Raw genomic sequence first — 19,610 nt, forward strand, 5'->3', positions numbered from 1 at the left:
GTTTTGTGAGATATGGCGGACGTATGTAACTTTAACTTTACAGTTACAGTTTCCCCCACATTTTAGTCGTAGTCTAAGCAGGAAGTATGTCCCAATTCCACACTGTAAATAAACACAGTGTGTACTCATTTGTTTTGGCAGGGAGTAAACAGCCTTTGTACTCAGGAAATTGGACGTGTATCAGTTATACGTGGATCAAGCTATTATTTTGGAAAACCACTGGCAGAAAAATCTTACAAAAATCTTGCCAAGAAAATACAACCATAACACGTTTTATTTATTATGTTTCCACTTCTTTTCTGTGATTCTGTGAATGAAGTTATCTTATTAGCCACAACTTACTCTTTTCAAAAACAGAAAAAATTCTGTTTTCCAGTATGCATTACATTTGTACATTAGTATCTCAGTAATAATATGGTAGGAGTGAAGGATGGGTTTAAGGTGGGTAGGTGATTACATCAGTTTGGAGGGGTGATGGACAGGCTAACAGATGAGGTCAGACAGGAGTCTATGTGGACTATAATGTTTGTAGACAACATTGTAATCAGTAGTGAGGGTAGGGAGCTGGTGGAAGAGGTTTGGACACAAAGTTAGAGAAGCAAGGCTGAGATGGATTGAACGTGGGATAGGTGGGATAGTGAATATATTTTACAAGGGATGTTGAAGATGAAGATGCAACGCAGTAGAAAAAGAGAAAGACCACAGATAAGATTCATGGATGTAGTGAAGTAGGGCATGATGAGGGCTGGAGGCCAGGGATAGGGTGAAATGGAGACAGGTGACCAGATGACCACTGTGGTGGAGACCTCTAAGGGAGCAACCGAGAGAAGAAGAGTCCCAAAGTGCTTTATTGTACAGAGTACAATTTATTTATACCTTTATTAGTTCAAATATCTCAATTTCTCTTAATATGATTTGAAGAAATACTTTACATCAATTTAACTATGCTATGTAACTCGTTAGTAACATAATTTTTCCTTGAGCTCTGGTAAATCTATTCACACTGTAAACAATACATTCCTCTGAAGGCCATGTACAAGGACTGGATAGAATGAAAAGGCAGCCAAAACTTGGACAACTGTTGTTGGGGAGGGGGGCAAAGGAAGGAGGCGACATTAACCCCGCCCTCTCGAAAGTGGCATCCTGTTAATCCACTGACGTCACGCCATTTTCCACCGAAGACGAAAAGGCACAATTTAGCCGGATCACAATCGATAATCTGAGCTGATATTTACACCTAAAACGGTAGCGTTTCAATTTATTGCGTTGTTATATGTTTGTAAAACGACCTGTTGTGAGTTTACTTCACATATGTGAATGTATAGTATAAATTTCTGCGGCTGCTAGCCGAGTGCTGCTACCGCTGAGTAGGCCTCGGTAGGCGGCAGCCATTTTAGCTCCCTGTAAATAAGCTGTTAGCCTCGAAACACAATGCAGCGTCGAATATGCAACAATATAGTTGGAGATATAAAGCAAACGAGTTAACTAAGGCATTTGAGATTCGCTTCGTCTGGCGGTCTGTTTTTGTTTGTTTGTTTTTTAAGTTTCCGTTAGCATAACCTGCAAATCCAGCGCAGAAAGTAGGCCAAGTTCCCAATTCGTTTGTGGGTCATTGGGTAGCATGTATTGCACTGTGGTAAATGGCTAAGTGAGAGAGAGTGTGACCAGTCTTTGTAGTGTAAAGCGCTTTGGGGTCCATAGGGACTAAGTAAAGCGCTATACAAATACAGGCCATTTACCAGTCTTTGACTTAGAGCTAAAACATTAATATTATTCTGCTCATTTTTCAGATACAGTCATGCATCGTGACTGTCCCCTTGACTGTAAGGTGTACGTTGGAAATCTCGGCAACAATGGAAACAAGACAGAGTTAGAAAGAGCATTTGGCTACTATGGTCCTCTCCGGAGTGTTTGGGTGGCCAGGAACCCCCCAGGCTTCGCCTTTGTAGAGTTCGAAGATCCCAGAGATGCAACTGATGCCGTGCGGGAACTTGATGGAAGGTAGGTGGCAACCTATGCAAATCAGTTTATGCATGCTCAATCATCCAGGTCAGGTAAGTGGATTCTGTTCATCTGGACATGGCGTTTTCAGTGGAAGATGATGAAACGTTTCTTACTGAAAACGCTGCATCCACATGAATAGTCTACTTAAATGAAGGTATTGCTATTGGATCGGTACTACTCTTTCCCTCAAGTTCAGGACATTGCTCCCATTCCGCAGAAAGGAGAGCTCCTCTCATGCAGTCACACTTTTAACAATGATAACATGTTATTGGTCATCACATCTGTTACATTAGCAGACATTTAGACTACATTCAGACATTCAAATGATATATTCAGCCCACTAAAGTGTGCTAAGTAAGTCATTTTATTGGAAAAACGAGGAAAAATACTTTCTATTTATGTTTTTTATTTTTTCTTTTGCAGGACTTTGTGTGGCTGTCGGGTGCGTGTGGAGTTATCTACTGGCGAGAAGCGTAGCCGCACTCGAGGCGCTCCCCCTTCATGGAGCAGGCGTCCTAGAGACCGAGACGACTACAGGCGGCGTAGCCCACCACCCAGACGCAGGTGACCTACATGTTGTTGTTGGCCAGTAGACACGATAACCAATCTATTCTGCACTTTATTCTTGCTTGGTCACTTACCGGTTCAACTTTCTTGCCCACAGTACAGTTCCCTTTAATTGCATTTGGGTTTCCAGTGTAGGTATTTCTAGTGTTTGTGACCTTTTCTGGTGATTATATATTTGTGGGTGTTGCAATGCCTAAGGCTTGCAGATTCATCTTCATTGACATTAATGGTCATTTTATGGAAGGAGCCACACAGATAGTCATTCACCATCATGTAGTGGAAAAAGGGGCATTATTTCAGAATATAGAGAGGGCTGCCTTTCTGTTTCTGAGGCATCTAAAGTGTGGTCTGCAAGACCTAGGTTATAAAGGCTTCCTTTGAAACGCACATTTTTGTGCAGTCTCATTTTAACTGTTTTAAAAAGGCAAAAATGGGTGTGGGGAAACAGATTTAGGCAGTCAGTAAAAGTATAGGCTAAGTATAAGTATACATTTTGGGGGGAATAAAAGTGCCAAATGTGATGCAATTTTTTTTCTTTTTGTTTGAGGATGCTTTTTATTTTTCATCTATATTAATAAGAATGAACCCGTTGCAGAGCCACCACCATGCCTCTTCTCACCACCCTCTGAGTCAATCAACTAGTCCTCTTTCAGCATCATGTGACTGCTGATCATCGGGCCGCAATCAGCTTGGCTGGTGCTGTCACATGACCCAGGCATGGCCAGTCGTCAGGTTGCACCAGCCCATTGGTTCCTCAGCATGCCGTTCTCAACCTCCTCCTCCTTCAACCTTAACCCAAACGGCAGCGGCCACCTCACATTCCCGACCAATCAGCGTATTACGTTCCCAAATGTCTACAACCTACCAGCAGCAGCCTTCGGCTAACCAATTAAAGCAGGAAAAAAGCCACAGCCAGCCCCCATCTGCCTGCCACCTAATCACCTTGCAGCATCTGGCCAGTCCTATTCAGCCAATTCTACCCACCCGGCCGACAGTCTGCCTCCCTTTCGTCATTTCTAGCTTGTTGAAAACCAAAAATACTAGTAAGTTTTCCTGCTTCATTCAGTACACTGCTGATTACAGTTTTAAAAGTGAAGAGACAGCTGGTTTAAAAGGGTTGTTCTTTTTTTTAAAATTATTGTTATTTTGATCATAAGTTTGTCATTTTGTCGTCCACCATTTCTGTAGTCCTTGTTTCAAAGGGGGATGGACCAACATCAAATATCTGGAACGTCATGTTTCCAGAGATTTCGATGATAGATAATCATCTGGTATGTCTTGGGGCTCTGAGCAGAATTATGAAGTCACATCAAAACTTTCCTTAAACACCCCCTATGAATATCAGATCTTTTTGTGTGTGTGTATATGTGTGTGTTCCTGGTTTGAGATCTTAGCCTGGCTGTTTCACGAGGCTTATTCCCTGTGAAAAATAAATTTTGGTACCAATTTCCATTTCTGTACATTTTTCCCTTAAAGTGCAGTGGACTGAATTCATACAGATGGTGGCCCAAATGGTGTGCTGGGTTTTTGATTCCCCACATCAGAGCCAATCCACAGTACGATATCAAATTACCTTAAGATGAAAATCCTGCTGGTGTTTCATGCCTCGGAGCTCTGAACCTACTGCTTATGAATCACGGGACGAATCCTAATCTGCATTTCAAAGTTAGACTGAAATATAATTGGACTTTATTGAAAGGTGCATGTTTTACTGTGGGAAAGGTGAGAGGTGGTTTCCTCTGCACCTGCCATCTTTATGTGCTGGGTCCACTGCCAGTGACTTCTGTTTTCTGGTTGAAGTCTTTGTTTTCCTTGGAAAAACACGCAAGTCGTTTACTTCCATTTTGAGTTCTTGAGATAGCCAAAGGGCTGTGCTGAGGGAGCCCCGTGTAAGAAAAGGAGTAAATAATGTGGAGCTCTACACAGTGATCAATCCATCTATCTTTGTCCTTAACACGTTTGTATTTTCCCTGCGCAGATCCCCACGCAGGAGGAGCTTCAGCCGCAGCCGTAGCAGGCAAGTCATCTTTCACGCTGCATGAGATTAACTCTATAATTTCAGCATTGTGTATGCATGTGTTTTATTTGTAGCATACAAATGTGATGCAGAAGTGTTGCACTAAACCTGACCTGTGTGGAAGCTGAAATGTTTTTTGCAGAGGTGCTTGTTTAACTTTACAGCCTGTTTGAACCTTTGTTGCTGTTTCTGTGGTGATGCAGTGTGAGCTCTGTGCTAATTGATATAACGTGGAAAGCAAAGTGGAGTCGGCTTACACTAAGTGAAAACGGAGTGTGTACATATGCACACTTAATATTTATACCTTGTTTACGTGCATCTTTACACTAAATTGAATGTCATTTGAAATCAAACCACCATCTTTTTAAATATATCTAACTTTTGGTTAAACTGTTTTTGTTTTAAAAAACAATGTTCTAAAAAAGTTGTAAAATTTTTTAGAATGGGATGTTTTTCTTCTTCAGGTCTTTCTCCAGAGACAGGAGGAGAGAGAGGTCCCTCTCCCGGGACAGGAACCACAAACCTTCGAGATCCTTCTCTCGATCAAGAAGGTACTTGCACACCTTGAACTGTCTGAAGATTATTTCAGTCCATTAAAGTAGGGTTGTTAGCGACTCATCAAATAGACAAACATTATTTATTTAAATAAAATATTGTGATATTAATGTACAGTGACAGTGTTGGTTCTTAGCTGACCAAACTGAGATAAAGTCAGCTCGACTGAAAAGCCATCCAACACCGGATACTCTTGTCAAAGCTGCCTCCTAATCCAGAGCAAGCAAATGTCTCCATCCCACCAGTAAAAAAACAGGACAGCCACCTTCTTACAAAAAAAAAACACGACTTATTGCTATTCTTGGTGACTAAATGGTTGCCCAAAACTTGGGGGTGTTGCAGGTTTGTTGATCTGTTTTATCCAGTTAGTTAAAGTAGGCTTTGAGCTTTGAAATTTAAAAAAAAAAGAGCTGATAAATTGCAGTATATGTTATTGCAATGTAAGTGAAGTATTGTGATGATAGCTTATCATAGGGTGTTTGTTGGCAGCACCTGTTTCTCTGCTGAAAATAAAGAGATATATGACCCAGAGTGTCCGCCTCAGAGTAAACTGATCAATAACCACTCAGCTGAGTGTGTTGTGTGACATCAGTCTGCTGCTGTTGGTCACACGATTAATGAATCTGGCATCGTGTGGGTGTGGTTTTATACGCAGCACAAACTCCCACAAACACATTTCAGGTGCATTTAAAACCCAATTTGTTTGTTTGTGATTGGTGAAGGGCGCTTTAATGCAAAAATGAGCTGAAATGTATTTATTTTTTGTCTTGTTCTCCCTCACAGCCGCTCCAGGTCTAATGGCAGAAGATAAGAGGTCTGCCAGGTGTAAAGGGAGCTGAAGATGAACGGTTTTACGGGCTTTCCCGTTTCATATGATGGACTCATCATGACCGTGAGGTCACTTTTGTCTTTTTTTTTTTTTTCTTTCTTTTTTTCCCATTTTTTTTAAAAAGAAAACAACAACAATCAAGCATTTTAGTGTCCCTCCCTTTTTCCTGTTGTGGTGACTTTCAAATACAGTGACTGGGCGTGTACAGGTATAATGGCTCACCTGTGCCACGTCTGTCTTGCTGGTCCTGAAACAGTAGTGCCACCCAGCATTCCAGTTCACCAGTTAATCTCTGAGCTTTGTTTTCTTGAAGAATGTTCTGTGTAGTTAGACATCGTGTGAGTAGTCCGTCATTTTTCACTGTGTAAATGTCAGCATTTTTTAAAAAAAGAAAAAGATGGGATAAATCCCTTTTTGTTTGTTTGTAAGCCAACTTTTTTTTTTTCTAGCTACACTCTTCATAATGAAGTTTTCCATCTGTTAGTGGTTGGCTGTTTTTGTTTATTTAAAAAAAAAAAAAAAAAAGGCAGCCCTTTCAAATGCAAATCTGTCCAGTGAATCAAAATAACTACATGGAGCAGAGGTCAGATTTTTGTCTGTGAAGTTTTTCATTTTTTCTTTTGTTTGATACTATGTGAAATTGTCTCAATTAAAAATACTGGTTGGTTTTAAAAAAAAAAGTTTGGGTTTTTTTGTATTTTTTCCTCACACCTTTCCTGAGATTATAAAGTACCAATGTACTTTGAGCATTTAACCCCCACCAGAGGGCGCTCTTGATGTGTGAAGAAGCCCAGAGCATTGTTTCAGCTGAGTTAAAGATGTGCCTTTATTTAACCCTAGCTGCTTCGTAAATGAGGCTTCACTCTTTTTAAATAGCTTTATTTTCATTCGCAAGTATTACTTTTTTGCATTTAATATAAATTTCAAGCAACTCTCTCTTCATTATAAGCAGTGCAATGAAGGTAAAATGAGTTTAAACACCTTGGGTCAAATATTCAGAGCAACAGAGTCCAGGAAGGGTGGAGCAGGTGGAGATGAGTGTCAGGGGTCATTTTTGATAGGATTCAGCAAGAGTGCTCAATGCATCAGGGAAGAGACTCGATTGGAGGGGGTTACAACAGGGAACGTGGAAAATAAAATTTGCTTGTATGCAGACGACGTGCTGGTAGCGCTAGGAATCCCGGAAGAGGGAATTCCTCTGCTTATGGAAATACTGGAAGAATATGGCAGACTGTCTGGTTATAGACTAAACAATCAAAAAACTAAAATCTTGACATTCTTTTTTTTAACCCCTCAAGACAATTGGTAGCAAGATATAGATTCGGATGGCATCAATCTCAATGGAGTACTTGGGGATCCTGCTGACAAAAGACCTTGCATTGTTATATGAAGTTAATTATAATCAGGTGAACAAGAAGATATATGAAGATCTGGAGAGGTGGGGTCTGCTCCACCTCGATCTGGCCAGCAGAGTTAGAGCGATAAAGATAAATATCCTCCCAAAGGTGCTATATTTGTTTGCAGCACTTCCAGTGGAGGTTCCAGCAAAACAATTTAGGGAGTGGGATATGCATTGCTCAAGATTCATATGGGGAAATAAAAGGCCGACAGTGAGATATGCAATATTGCAGCTGCCTGGTGAGCGGGGGGGCATGGCCCTACCGTGCTTTGAGGATTACTATCTGGCAGCCCAGATCAGACCTCTAGTGTGCTGGTGTAACGCTAAGTATGAGGCAAAATGGAAGGACGTTGAGCTTTCTTTGTTGGATTTCCCAATACAGTCTGTTCTGGGATCTCTTGAGAGTTTGCCACAGGCATATCAGATGCAAAATTTTTGTGTAAGTTTTTCCCTGAAAAAATGGGCAGATGTGATTAAATTTTTTGGTCTTAATAGGGAAATGGGGTTGCTGGGATGGCCAGCGTATCTCCCACGCTTCCTTCCAGCATTGTTAGACCATAAATTCAGGGAGTGGTCCAGGCATGGAATCACTGCAATCTGTAAGATAGTTAAGCATGGGGAGCTGATAAATTTTGAGGACGTGTCAGATTTACGAGATCGGCAGGGAAGATTTTTATCGCTACCTACAGGTTCGGAGCTTCTTCCGGAAGGAAGTTAGAATGCCTGACGCAGATGCTAGTGGGGTGATCCAAATATTTATGGATGCTTATGGTGAGAACATTATAAGAGGTACTACAGGCAAAGTGTATTGATGTTTTATAGCTATGAAAAAGACCTCAACAAGATATGTCAGTCATCGATGGGAAAAAGAAGCAGGTCTAACTATCTCAGAGGAAGATTGGTCGTGGATGTAGAAGAATGTGTTATCTACCACAAATTCTTTAACATGGCGAGATTTTGGATGGAAGAATTTAATTAGATTCTGCATCACACCAAAGCAGAAATCCAAAATAAGTGGTTCAGGCGCTTCATGCTGGAGGGAGCACGTGGAGGTCGCTGCAGGTTGCTTCCATGTCTTCTGGTCATGCCCTAAACTGAAGACCTTTTGGGAGGAGATTAACTGGTGATGGATGTGCTGGAAGTAACACTGGACTTCTCCTTTAGTACCATGTACCTTGGGAATATCCCTGAGGATATAAATAAAAGAGACTCATACTTACTGAAAATAATTATGGTTGCATGCAAAAAGGCAATTACTAAATGTTGGTTACAGACAAGCGGAAGCTAGACATTATTAACACAATTCATCATATGGAACTGATTACCCTCTCACTGCGGCTGCAGAAGGAGAAAGAAGAGAGACTTTGGGAAAGATTGGATCGTTATACGTTGAAAGACTAGAAACTGATACCTCTGTGATGCAGAGGGACAACTGCGAATTTGTTTGAATGGAACATGCACCTGTGTAATATGTAATATATGCAAGTAAAACGAGGCGCTGTGTATTTTGGACTATGTGAACATATGTGAATGTGTTGGTTTCCCTTGCCCTCTTTAGTTCTGTATGTAAAATAAGATGAAAATCAATAAAGAGAAAGTATTTTAAAAGAGAAAAAAAAGGATTCAGCGAGAGTGAAAGGGATGGTAGTGAGACCTGCTATTGGGTATGGTTTGGAGAAGTGAGAAAGCTGAGCAGAAAAGAGGAAAACCTGAGAGAAGATTCTTGAAGGAGGGCATGCGAGTTAGTGAGATCATGGAGACAGATCCACAATGGTGACCCTTTAACAAAAACCTCACTCAGAGCAACCTGTTGAATCCACTTCCAGCTGGTGGCGCTGTTGGGATTTTTTCCTTCTGATTTGTTGAACATCATTTTCTGTTTCACGGTTTCACTTCAGGTAGTTCAAACTCCACATTAGTACAGGTTTCCCCATATTTGTCCTCGTTTATGTAATAAATAATGCACAAAGGGTCTTTTAAATAAATAAATAGATAAATAAATAAATAATTAAATAAATAAATAAATAAATAGATAAATAATTAAATAAATAAATAAATATATATATATTTAAACACTATGTGTGTATATATATATATATATATATATATATATATATATATATATATATATATATATATATATATAGTGTTTAAATTCGATGTAAAATTCCCCTTCAGCCAACTAAAATTTTAAATAACGTAAATGTGATATCTTTTATAAATAAAGCACAGGCTTTAATATTGACTTTCAAAGACGATTAGCTGAGTAGAGGAGCAATGAGAGGACTGAGGAGGTTATTACTCTTCCCGTTTGCCAATACTGTTCCCAGTGTGTCACCAAGTCAGGATTAAGAAGGGAAAAAAGCAGCCTATGGCAGGTTCATGTTCTCGTAATTTCCCTCCTTTTCTGTTGAACGTGTTCACTAAGAGGCTGTTATGTAATAGGTTGACTGATTGTTTAACCCTTTCAGCAGGATAGATAACCAATCCAAACAATGATGTCCTTGTGCTATTGATAAAGTTGTGTGCAGGCTCTTAAAAGCGTCTGAAAACAGTGCTAATACTGAAAATAGTAGCTAAGAGTGAAAGCGTAACATGACGCATAAGGGTGCTTCACACAGTTTCATTCACTAAATTTAAAGCTGGGGGTGGCGGACTATATTTAAGACATCCCGCCACAGCTCTCACGCTGTCCAGTAACTTTTCCTGGGTTACACCCAGCTCCAGCTGTTCACGCTCACAGTCCACGTGAAGCCGGCATAAGGAGACTTGAGTTCTCAAATCTGCGCGCGCTTTTCCGCAAATTACTCAAGTCCGTGTGACGTCACTGGAACGATGACTCTGCATCCACGGCGACGGGAAGCCACTCTTTGAGCCGTGGTATTTCCACCCAAGCGTTATGTTACGCACTGCCTGTGGGTTTGACGCCCACGGAGCAGAGGACAGAATGATGTAAAGCACACAAAGGTGCTGCAGTGTGTTAATTCTAGACGAGGTCACAGTTCAGTACCCTGTGATTACCCAGCGCTGAGCTGGGCGATCAGATGAAGATGAAGACAAAATAAAACACTTTTAATAATCAGTCCATACACTCTCTTCCATCTGCTCCAAGGTTGGGATTTTATATCAGTGAGAAGAAGAACTTGGCATCCTCTCTTTCTTCTTATAGAGTGTTAATGGAGGCGAATATTTTACCTCTGTCCTTGAACACAACACTTTATTAGGAACACCTGTGCACCTCCTTTCTCAGAGGAACCCTTTGACAGCAGTGTGGTTGGTTATTTGCATTCAATTTTATTTAATTCAATTCAATTCAATTTTATTTATTTATATCAACAACAACAGTTGCCTCAAGGCGCTTTGTATTGTACAACCCCAATTCTCCCCCACCCCCAAAAAGGTAGCTTTGATGCTAAATAATGCTAAATAAAAACGAAATGACCAATGAAATTAAATGATTTATTTACAATAAAAACATATCAACTGTTTAAACTGAGAAAATGTACCATCCCATGGTCCTGTTGAGCAGTACATCTCAAACAGTCAGGAAAGGCCCGTCCCCACTTCAGTTAACAGTCTGCAAACATCTGGGGAATGAGGAGACCAGCTGGCTGGACTTCTAGGATCGGACTATTGTCCAATTCATGTCTCAAACAGGATTCTAGCTGCTCAGCAGTCCTGGGCCTTCTTTGTCGTATGTGTTTCATGATGAGCAGATGTTGAAGTTCTGGCAGATCAGTTCAGCACTCGGACTCTTCTACTATGAAGTTATGCTGCAGTAATCGCTGCAGTATGGAGTTTAGCATTTTCTTGCTAAAGACATCATCTGGATGGGAGCGTATGTTGCTCTAAAATTTATGTATACCTACCTATGAGCACTGATGGTGGCTTTGCAGAAGCACAAGCTGACAGGTTGTAGCCATTGGATGGATAGATGAATGGTTGCTAGATGGTTGCAGACCAGTCTCTTGGCCTGTGTGACTGGGGCTTTATTCACTTGATCCTACTCTGTCACTACGATTGTCACACATTGAAAATGGTGGACAAATTAATGTTTTTATATTTTTGGGGTCTTTTTGTCTTTCATCAACAGTGAGGGGTAAACAGGAAAGAGAAGTAGAATGAGCAGGGGAAGACACGTGGGAAAGGGTCACACTCAAACCCAGGCCACTGCATCTCATCCATATATGGCTTCCGGGCGCCTACTCAACCAGTGAGCTAAACAGGTGCCAAGGATTAGTTAACGTCTCCAAAACCTCAATCGGACTAGAAATATTTTGCAACCACAGCTTCTGCCATTTGTTGGCAATTAAAAAGAATGCATAAGGTAATTTCTAAGACCCAGAAGCTGTATCCATCTTTTATACACGTGAATGGAGCACGATCCTTCATACTGTGTGTAAAAATCAGAGCAGCTGTTTGGTGGTGAACCTTCTGGAAATCTCTTTCCGCAGTGAAAATATTCAGCAACTCAGTCTGAGCCTTTTGGAAACATTGGTGCAAATGACCCGATAACTTCCTGATTCGGATCAGTTAAGTTCTGTCCTGATACCATCACTCATTTTATGCTTTTTTTTCTCTTGCCTTGTAAATGCACCTCTGCAGCTTCAACTAGACACGTGTCTATACCTGCAATATTTGAGAAGACTTTTTTTAGCCTTAAGGACATTTAAGCATTGATTCTGAAGTAAAAACAATGATCCACAACAGTTTGTTATACTCTTAGACATACAAACAATATCAGAAAGCCAAGTTTTAGTTGAAGCAATTGCGAGGTAACAAAAGAAACCCAGCATTCAGGTTAAAAAGTAATCCACAAGGAATTTGCCTTTACATGTACGTCCTTTTCATTGGCTTGTTGCACGAAGAAGCTGCTTTTATTTGCGTGAAACTGAACTCGGTCTGAACTCAGCCTTAATCTTGGGACTGCTGCAGATTTAGATAGAAAAACAGTTATTTGCACATCCCGTATGCATGTCGTAACACGGTGCTGTCATACAGCACCCTGGACCGATAGTTCTGTAAATGTTTTTCCTCTGTGTTTATTCCAGAATTTGGACACTTTGGCATATCTAAATAACTTTAATCCTTTTTTTGCAGCGGTATGGTAAAATCAGTAACCCTCTATTCATTTTTGAAGGCTACATAATTGTGTGCTTTGCAGGGTGCTTTGTCAGGACATGCTGTGCTCCCAGGTCAAAGTGTCAACATCCAGTATGTACAGTAGAAAGCTGAAGCAAATACAAATCTGTGCAGTTTCCCTGAAAGGCTGAAATATGGGTTATTTAACTGTAAGCATAATTAATAACAAACAGGTTTTAATATTTTAATGAGATCATACACAAGTACTTGATTTTGATTTTGTTGTATGTTTTCAGTATTACATAAGCATGGTGTCAGGTAAAATTGCAAAGAGCGGGACTTCCTTGATAAATATTTAACTAAGTGGTAGCTTACTTAGTCCATGCACTTCATTTGGCATTATCTGTGAAACAAAGCTTTTACGGTGGGTGCAAAACAAAGACCTGAATAACACAATTTGATTAGGCCTGTGCACTGTGCAGCCGCCTCAGAGCTGAGCGATAATAGAGTGTCCACTCAGCTGCACAAGTGTAAAAGCAAATTAACTCCAGTGCATATCTCCACTGAGTATAACTTCCTAGCTGGTGTGTTGGTGTGTGTGTGTTTCTCTTGTGTCTCATCACTCAGTTACTTAACAAAGGACTCACTGTAGAGTCAGATCAGCTGGGCCTTTATACACAGAATCCTACAGTCTGGGCCCTTATTGTTGATGTTCTGGGAACTAGGCTAAAGGGCAGCATGATGGGGCTGGAGAGCATTGGGGGCGGGGGTGTTGAAATAAACAGACATGACACAAGAGTGGGAGGAAAAGAAAAACCTTCCGGTACAGTATGTAACCGGTGTGGACCAGTACTCCTAGACTTATAGCCTAAAATGCAGCTTCTATTGTTTGCACTGATTTGTACAGTTTCATACGAATCCTGTTCAACATGAAGATAAGATGGACTACAGGCAGAGGCGGTACATTCAGACTCACTGTCTGCCAGTGATGATCCAATAAAATGTAATAAAATGATGTAGAATAGTTAGAAATTAGACGAGTGTCAGTGGCTTGTGCATTGCTAAAAAGCTGCAAGAATAAAGCCTGATTATTATAAGCAGACTGTATTCCCTGCTGACGCTTTCAGGGTGTTATTATTACATAACATTATTATGTATAGTTTATTACTGTCTTGTCATTGCTGCTAGTATAAGATTGGGTTTATTCTGTAAAACTTGAAGACATTTTATGAAATAATTCTGTTATTCTTTTTAGTTTTTTTATGTCAAAGTAAGTTGCACTCATGGGCCACTTCTTTAGTTACATTAGTTGCCTTAAATTTCCAATAAGCTGACTGATTTTGGTCCATATAGAAAAAAAAACATGGGTAGATTTGAAAATCTATTACGTAAATGTCCGGTTTCACCACATCCAATGGTGCTCTATTGGGCTGAGATCTGGTGACTGTGGATACAGTTGTTCAAGAAACTAGTTTGAGATGATTTGAGCTTTGTGACATGGTGCATTGGTCAGCAGCAATACTCAGGTAGGATGTGGTGTTTAAGTGATGCTCAGCTGGAACTAAAGGACCTAAAGTGTGTGAAGAATATATCCCTCCACACTATTACACAATCGACAGCAGCCTGACGTGTTAATACAAAGCTGGAGCGCAGATGGATCCATTCTTTTGTGTTGCTTACAAAAAATCCTGAACATACAACCTGAATGTGGCAGCAGGAATCGAGACTCATCAGACCACTCAACATGTATCCAGTCTTTTAGTGTCCAGTTTTTATGACTCCATACCAATTTTAGCCTATGTTTCCTCCTCTTAGCTGACAGGAGTGGTGCCCTGTGTGGCCTTCTGGTGGTCTTCCTCCCCTCACCTTCAACCGGTTAGAGCAGATGGTTGTCCCTCCCTCAGCTTGCTTCTGTCAGAGGTTTCTTCCTGTTAAAGGAGAATTTTTCCTTCCCAGAAGTGCTTGCTCATCAGGGGGTGGGGGTGTCCTCTGACTGATGGGGTTTTCTCATATTACTGTAGGGTTTTAACCTTACAATATAAAGTGCCTTGAGGTGATTGTTGTTGTTATTTGACACCGTGTAAAGAAACAATTTTAACTGAACTGAGTTGAATAACTTGAGTATAACGTGTGGTTATGTGAGTTTATGTTGCCTTCCTATCAGCTCGAAGCAGTCTGTCCATCCTCCTCTGACATCAACAAGGCATTTTCACCCAGAGAACTGCTGCTTGCTGGGTATTTTCTCTTTTCTGGACAATACTGCAAACCCTGGAGATGTTTATGTGGGAAAATCCCAGTACAGCAGCACTTTCTGAAATACAAAGAGCCCATCTGGCACCAAATTCCCTTAAATCACTTTTCTTTCCCGTTCTTATGCTTACTTTAAACGTTACCAGGTCATCTTCATCGTGTCTACACATCTAAATATATTGAGTTGCCACCATATGATCTGCATATTAGATATTGACCTTAACAAACTGTTGAACATGTGTACCTAATGAAGTGGCCGGTGAATGTTGTCATATATAGAAGTGGTCGATACATATAGTGAGTTTTTTGGGGAGGTTGGGTTACCACAGGAAGGATATATTTAAATTGGACACGGGTACAAAGAGCGCATGAGTGCAATTACCCAGTGTAGTTCCATTTACTGTTTACGAGTTTCTCCACTTTTACTTCTACTTTCTCCTTCGCTGCTGTCTGCTCTGTGATGTCACGTCGCGTGAGCTGTTTTAGAAATGGGAGGAAGCAAACGAGATGTGTCATTATAATGTATCCTGGAAACCGGACAAGTATACACGCCGCTGCGCTCTGTCATGCGCACTGAGAGGCAGGGAGAGACGGGGAGGGGGAGGCTGAGCTGGGCCGTGTCCTGAACTGGAATTTCCTCTCGTCTTCTACTCGAGCCAAGCTTCACGTGCGCTCGTGTTTTTACCGGGCCAAATCCACGTGTGCAAGTCCCCCGAGTCTCCACCTCTGGACTGGAGAGGAGGGTACCCGAGATCATAAAAGTTTAGCAGGAGTCCGTGTATGTAAGAAATCTTAGTGAAAGTGTCACGGAGAAGTATTTTCCTGTAAATCTGCTGCGTTACATAGCATCAGCTTCGGGCTTTTATTTACTTCAAAGCTGCTGTGAAGACTGGAAATCAGAAAAACAGCAAGATAAGGTGGATAACAGTCAGGTTTCCCCCAGCAAGTTTGAAAGAAGGAAGATTTTTTTGTCTTTGAATTAAAATGTAAGTAAAACTAAAAATTTGAATTTTTGCGCTTTGGTGTGTTCACTTGTCACTGGCCTGTTAGTGTATACAACTCTAAAACAAATCGCTGTTTACATTATATAGCTATACAACCTGCAATGTTATAGGAACTTAACTATATGTTTTATCTTTTTTTTTTTTATCTTCATTATTTATTTATTTATTTGTTCGTTTAATCCCTTAAATTACACCTTTCCATGATTACCGCCGTCCCCGTGTTGTTGTGGGGTTTGTATGTCTTTTAGCTGGTTTCATCGTATCAACTCAAAATTTTACCAAAGCTTCCTGCACGGTTGTTTTTACGTCTGTTATGATTCATTGGTGTGCAGGGGTGGTGGTGGTGGTAAGGGCTCCAGACAGTGACAGCGCAGTTTGGCCGGCCAGCACGAGTTCCAGCCTCACGTGGACCCGTGTAGTAAACTGGGCAGGGTCCGAGCCGGTTCCAGCGCCGCCCGTGCATGACTCGTTCTCCCGCCACTCGCTTGAATCACTCCGCCCTCTCCTCTCACGCCGCGTCACACGCATGACTGAGTGGATGGAAATGGGAGGGTTAAAGCCCGTGTTTAAAGCTTTGTTGAAAAAACCAATGGACTTAATGTGCCAGTGAACAGTTATCAGGTTGTGTTGATGGATTTGCTTCTCTGCCTCATCTGCCCTTCTCTTCATCGTCATTATTTTCATCACTTATTAAACTCTAATCAGACTGACCTCTCCCCCTCCTGCTGTTCTCAGCTGGATAATCATGATGGGAACTGCTTCTCATGATTGTTCCCTGAAAACAAAATCCTGGGAATTCTGCCCAGTACTTCCCGGATGGCCTTAATGTCATCCACCTGAGACACACCTGATTCCTTCCTGTAGCCTTCGCAGTAAAGTGTTTGCTGTTTGTAAGTCCCGTCCAGATCTGCAGATGTGGAAATAGGATTCACAAATCACCGCCTCTGATTTTTAATCTGCAGGGGGCCTGATACTGCCACCTGGTGGTGATTCTCGGTGTTTGCGCTCTTGGTCGCTGCTTAGGACTTGTCCTTACATGTCTGGTTGAGATTATGCCCTGGCATGTACCAATGATTCAGAGAGAGGGAGGAGCGCTCAGTGAGTCACTGCCTTAGTATAAAAAGCTGCCCAGTGAGACCAGTGTGTTAGTTCACTGAGGAGCTTTACGCTGGTTTGAAAGATGGTGAGACTGATTTTTACTTTCATACTCAAGACAGTTTCAAGTAACTGAGATGGATGCACTTGTAATGGATTACAGAGCTCATTTTGCTTGGTTTAGAATAAGACTGGCGCTGAAGTTCCTCTCCTCTCAGAGAAGTCACTGCATGTTTTACTTGTGCAACATTTCATCAGCACCGAGTGTCTGGGAGTATTAGTCTCATCGCTGGAGATGCTTAATTAATGGAGACAAAATTAACTTTCAAATATGCCATGCCTGGTTTATTATTGTTGCTACTTTTTAAAGCAAAACGCCAATCAGTGTTACTCTAACCTGAGATCTTCTTTCTGTTTCCATCAGTGTAGAGTGATGGCTTCTCACAAGCGAATCTTGGGGGCTCTGAGAAAAAGACCAGCCCGGAGAAACCTGTTTGGGCCTGTGGACCGAGAGCAGCTACAGGTGGAGTACCAGGCTGCCATGCATAACGACCTTCAGGAGGCTTCAAAGCGGTGGGGCTTTGACTTTAGCTTGGACAAGCCTCTGGAGAGCAGTGATTTCCAATGGGAAGGTGTCCCGAGCACTAGGGTGCCTCTGCTCTACAGGTCCTGTTTGCAGGATCTCGGACAAGCTGAAGGCCAAAGGTCAGCAGCGACAGTTACTCTCAAGAGAGGGAGGGTGGAGACGGCACAGAGCGAGAAGGAGAACATCCCCGGTATGCTGGGGAAATGCACGCACAGCCAGGAGATGCTGGAGAAAACACCGGAGAAGGGCGAGAACACAGAGCTGAAGAGGAAGCAGACGAACATCACAGGTACGTGTAGCTGAAAGCGAGAAGTCTCGTCATTTTACGTGAGAGTGCATGAGCTTAAAATTCCTGCGCTTTATCCCAACAGATTTCTACCAGGCTAAAAGAAGAGTAGTGTGGATGCCCCGCAAATCCGGCGAGTGATGTTTGGTGGAGAAACGCCAATATTCCAAGAGAACCTCACAGACAGGGCCACGCTCAGGAATCACACGTCCCGCACAGACTCTGGCCGTGCACCCAGGAGGGACCTCAACCACACGTCAATACAAAACACTTAATTAGGGTACTGTAGTCACTCTGAGGAGATTGGTGTTTTTTTCCCTCAGTGGCAAGAATGCGACATTTGAGCAGAGAAGATTAACAGTAATCTCTGGAATCAGTGGATTTACACTCATTTGGGGAAGGGGGGGGGTGCCAAAGTGTTGCCCGACTGCACATTCAGCCGCACTGAAAGCACAGTCACATCCGCTGGAGATGTGTCGATTAAAATCATCCAGTCTCATCATGTCTGTAAGCTGAGAGGACAAAGTTCTTTGGCTCCATAGTTCAAATCCATTATTGTTTTTCTACAGCATTTTTTCCACATGTGTATCACAAGGGTTTACCAGTCATCTTCTTTTTTTTACTGTCCGAAGTATGTTATACTTTTTATGTCCAGCTGTACACAGTGCTTTTATCGACCATCTTTTAATCAAAGGAAGATGCTTGAAGAGTTCTGACATCTCAAACACGCAGTTGCTTCGCTTAGATTGTAAAAGACAGAAGTGCCATCATGTCCTCTTCCATCCTTTTTCATCTACTTAACGTCAGCTGATTTTTGATGTCCTTCGGCTGCCCGGTCCAGACTCTGATACTGATAACGTAGGCTAGGAACACTTAAACACTTTTATTTAGTTATATATGTGTAAGAGATTTATCTATAAAGTTAAATATGGTGTTGTCAGGTAGCATAATCATTTAAACTGCAGTGTTGCACATAAACACCCAGTATCAAGTGCCTTTACTGGCATTTGTTTTTGGTATTTAAAGTTCCTTCATCATAAGCAAATGTATACTAAGCTAAAATGACACATTTATTATTTTCACTGTGCAATCTAACTAATGACATGTTTTGTTTTGGGGTTTTTTGCCTTAAATTTGTTCTTTTTTTCCCTCTTGGCACTTATTTATGTCTACATTAGCAAATCCTGCTGCTATGGGTAATATGAATGGGTGTCACTGTCACAAGCCGAGAAAATAAGCGAATGACCCCAAACAACGAATGCACTTCTGTTTGTAGATGCTTGCGCACATTTCCTCTGTATTGTGTTTTGTTTAAGGCTACAAGTGAAAATCTCTGTCCTTATTTATTGTGAGATACGATGTCATGTGTTAATTTAGGTTTTGTTTAATTATTATGAAAATCCAATAAAATGGTCAAATGAACCGCCTTGTGTCTTTAATGTGTCGTCACTTTACTTAGTATCAACGGTAAAACTGTTCCTTAGTTTGGTTGAACCCTTGCAGTGATGTGCAACAGTACAACAACTTGTCATTTCTCCATTAAGGCCATTATACACTCACTGGCCGCTTTATTAGGTACACCTCGCTAGCACTAGGTTGGATCTCTTTTTGTCTTCAGACGTGATTTAACTCTTTGTAGCACAGATTCAACAAGGTGCTGGAAACAAACCTCAGAGATTTTGGTCCATGTTGACATGAAAGCATCACACATTTGGTGCAGATTTGTCGGCTGCATATCCATGATGTTCTATCACATCCCAAAGGTGCTCTACAGGATTGGGATCTGGTGACTGTGGAGGCCACTGTGGTGTTTTTTAAAAAAAAAAAAAAAAAAAAAACGTTAATCAGTTGGCACTAAGGGGCCCAAAGTATGCAAGAAAATATCCCCCACACCATTACATCATCCCCAGGAGCCTGAACAAGGCAGGATCGATGT

The 19,610-nt window shown here is 41.4% G+C and overlaps 2 protein-coding genes across 5 annotated transcripts; both read left to right on the forward strand.

The window, feature by feature from the left end:
* Nucleotides 1–1,120: 1,120 nt before the first annotated feature.
* srsf3b (serine and arginine rich splicing factor 3b) lies at nt 1,121–6,652 on the forward strand. 3 transcript variants are annotated; one of them, XM_006783409.3, is made up of 6 exons: nt 1,121–1,245; nt 1,791–2,001; nt 2,428–2,568; nt 4,550–4,588; nt 5,053–5,139; nt 5,927–6,652. In XM_006783409.3, exons 2-6 carry the CDS (start codon nt 1,799–1,801, stop codon nt 5,952–5,954), a joined length of 498 nt encoding a protein of 165 aa, XP_006783472.1. In that variant the 5' UTR covers nt 1,121–1,245; nt 1,791–1,798; the 3' UTR covers nt 5,955–6,652. The 3 variants fall into 3 exon arrangements, with proteins under 3 accessions (XP_006783472.1, XP_087696887.1, XP_087696888.1); XM_087840761.1 differs by lacking the exons at nt 1,121–1,245; nt 1,791–2,001 and adding an exon at nt 3,167–3,614 and having other exon boundaries at nt 2,440–2,568; XM_087840762.1 differs by lacking the exons at nt 1,121–1,245; nt 1,791–2,001; nt 2,428–2,568 and adding an exon at nt 2,570–3,614.
* An 8,711-nt stretch (nt 6,653–15,363) lies between these two features.
* On the forward strand, nt 15,364–19,083 carry cdkn1a (cyclin dependent kinase inhibitor 1A). 2 transcript variants are annotated; one of them, XM_006783407.3, is made up of 3 exons: nt 15,364–15,689; nt 17,227–17,677; nt 17,760–19,083. In XM_006783407.3, exons 2-3 carry the CDS (start codon nt 17,236–17,238, stop codon nt 17,813–17,815), a joined length of 498 nt encoding a protein of 165 aa, XP_006783470.1. In that variant the 5' UTR covers nt 15,364–15,689; nt 17,227–17,235; the 3' UTR covers nt 17,816–19,083. The 2 variants fall into 2 exon arrangements, with proteins under 2 accessions (XP_006783470.1, XP_006783469.1); XM_006783406.3 differs by lacking the exon at nt 15,364–15,689 and adding an exon at nt 16,813–16,890.
* The last annotated feature ends 527 nt before the right edge of the window (nt 19,084–19,610 follow it).

This window comes from Neolamprologus brichardi, chromosome 5 (genome assembly GCF_056152115.1).
Source record: "Neolamprologus brichardi isolate AB-2024 chromosome 5, ASM5615211v1, whole genome shotgun sequence".
Lineage (NCBI taxonomy): Eukaryota > Metazoa > Chordata > Actinopteri > Cichliformes > Cichlidae > Neolamprologus > Neolamprologus brichardi.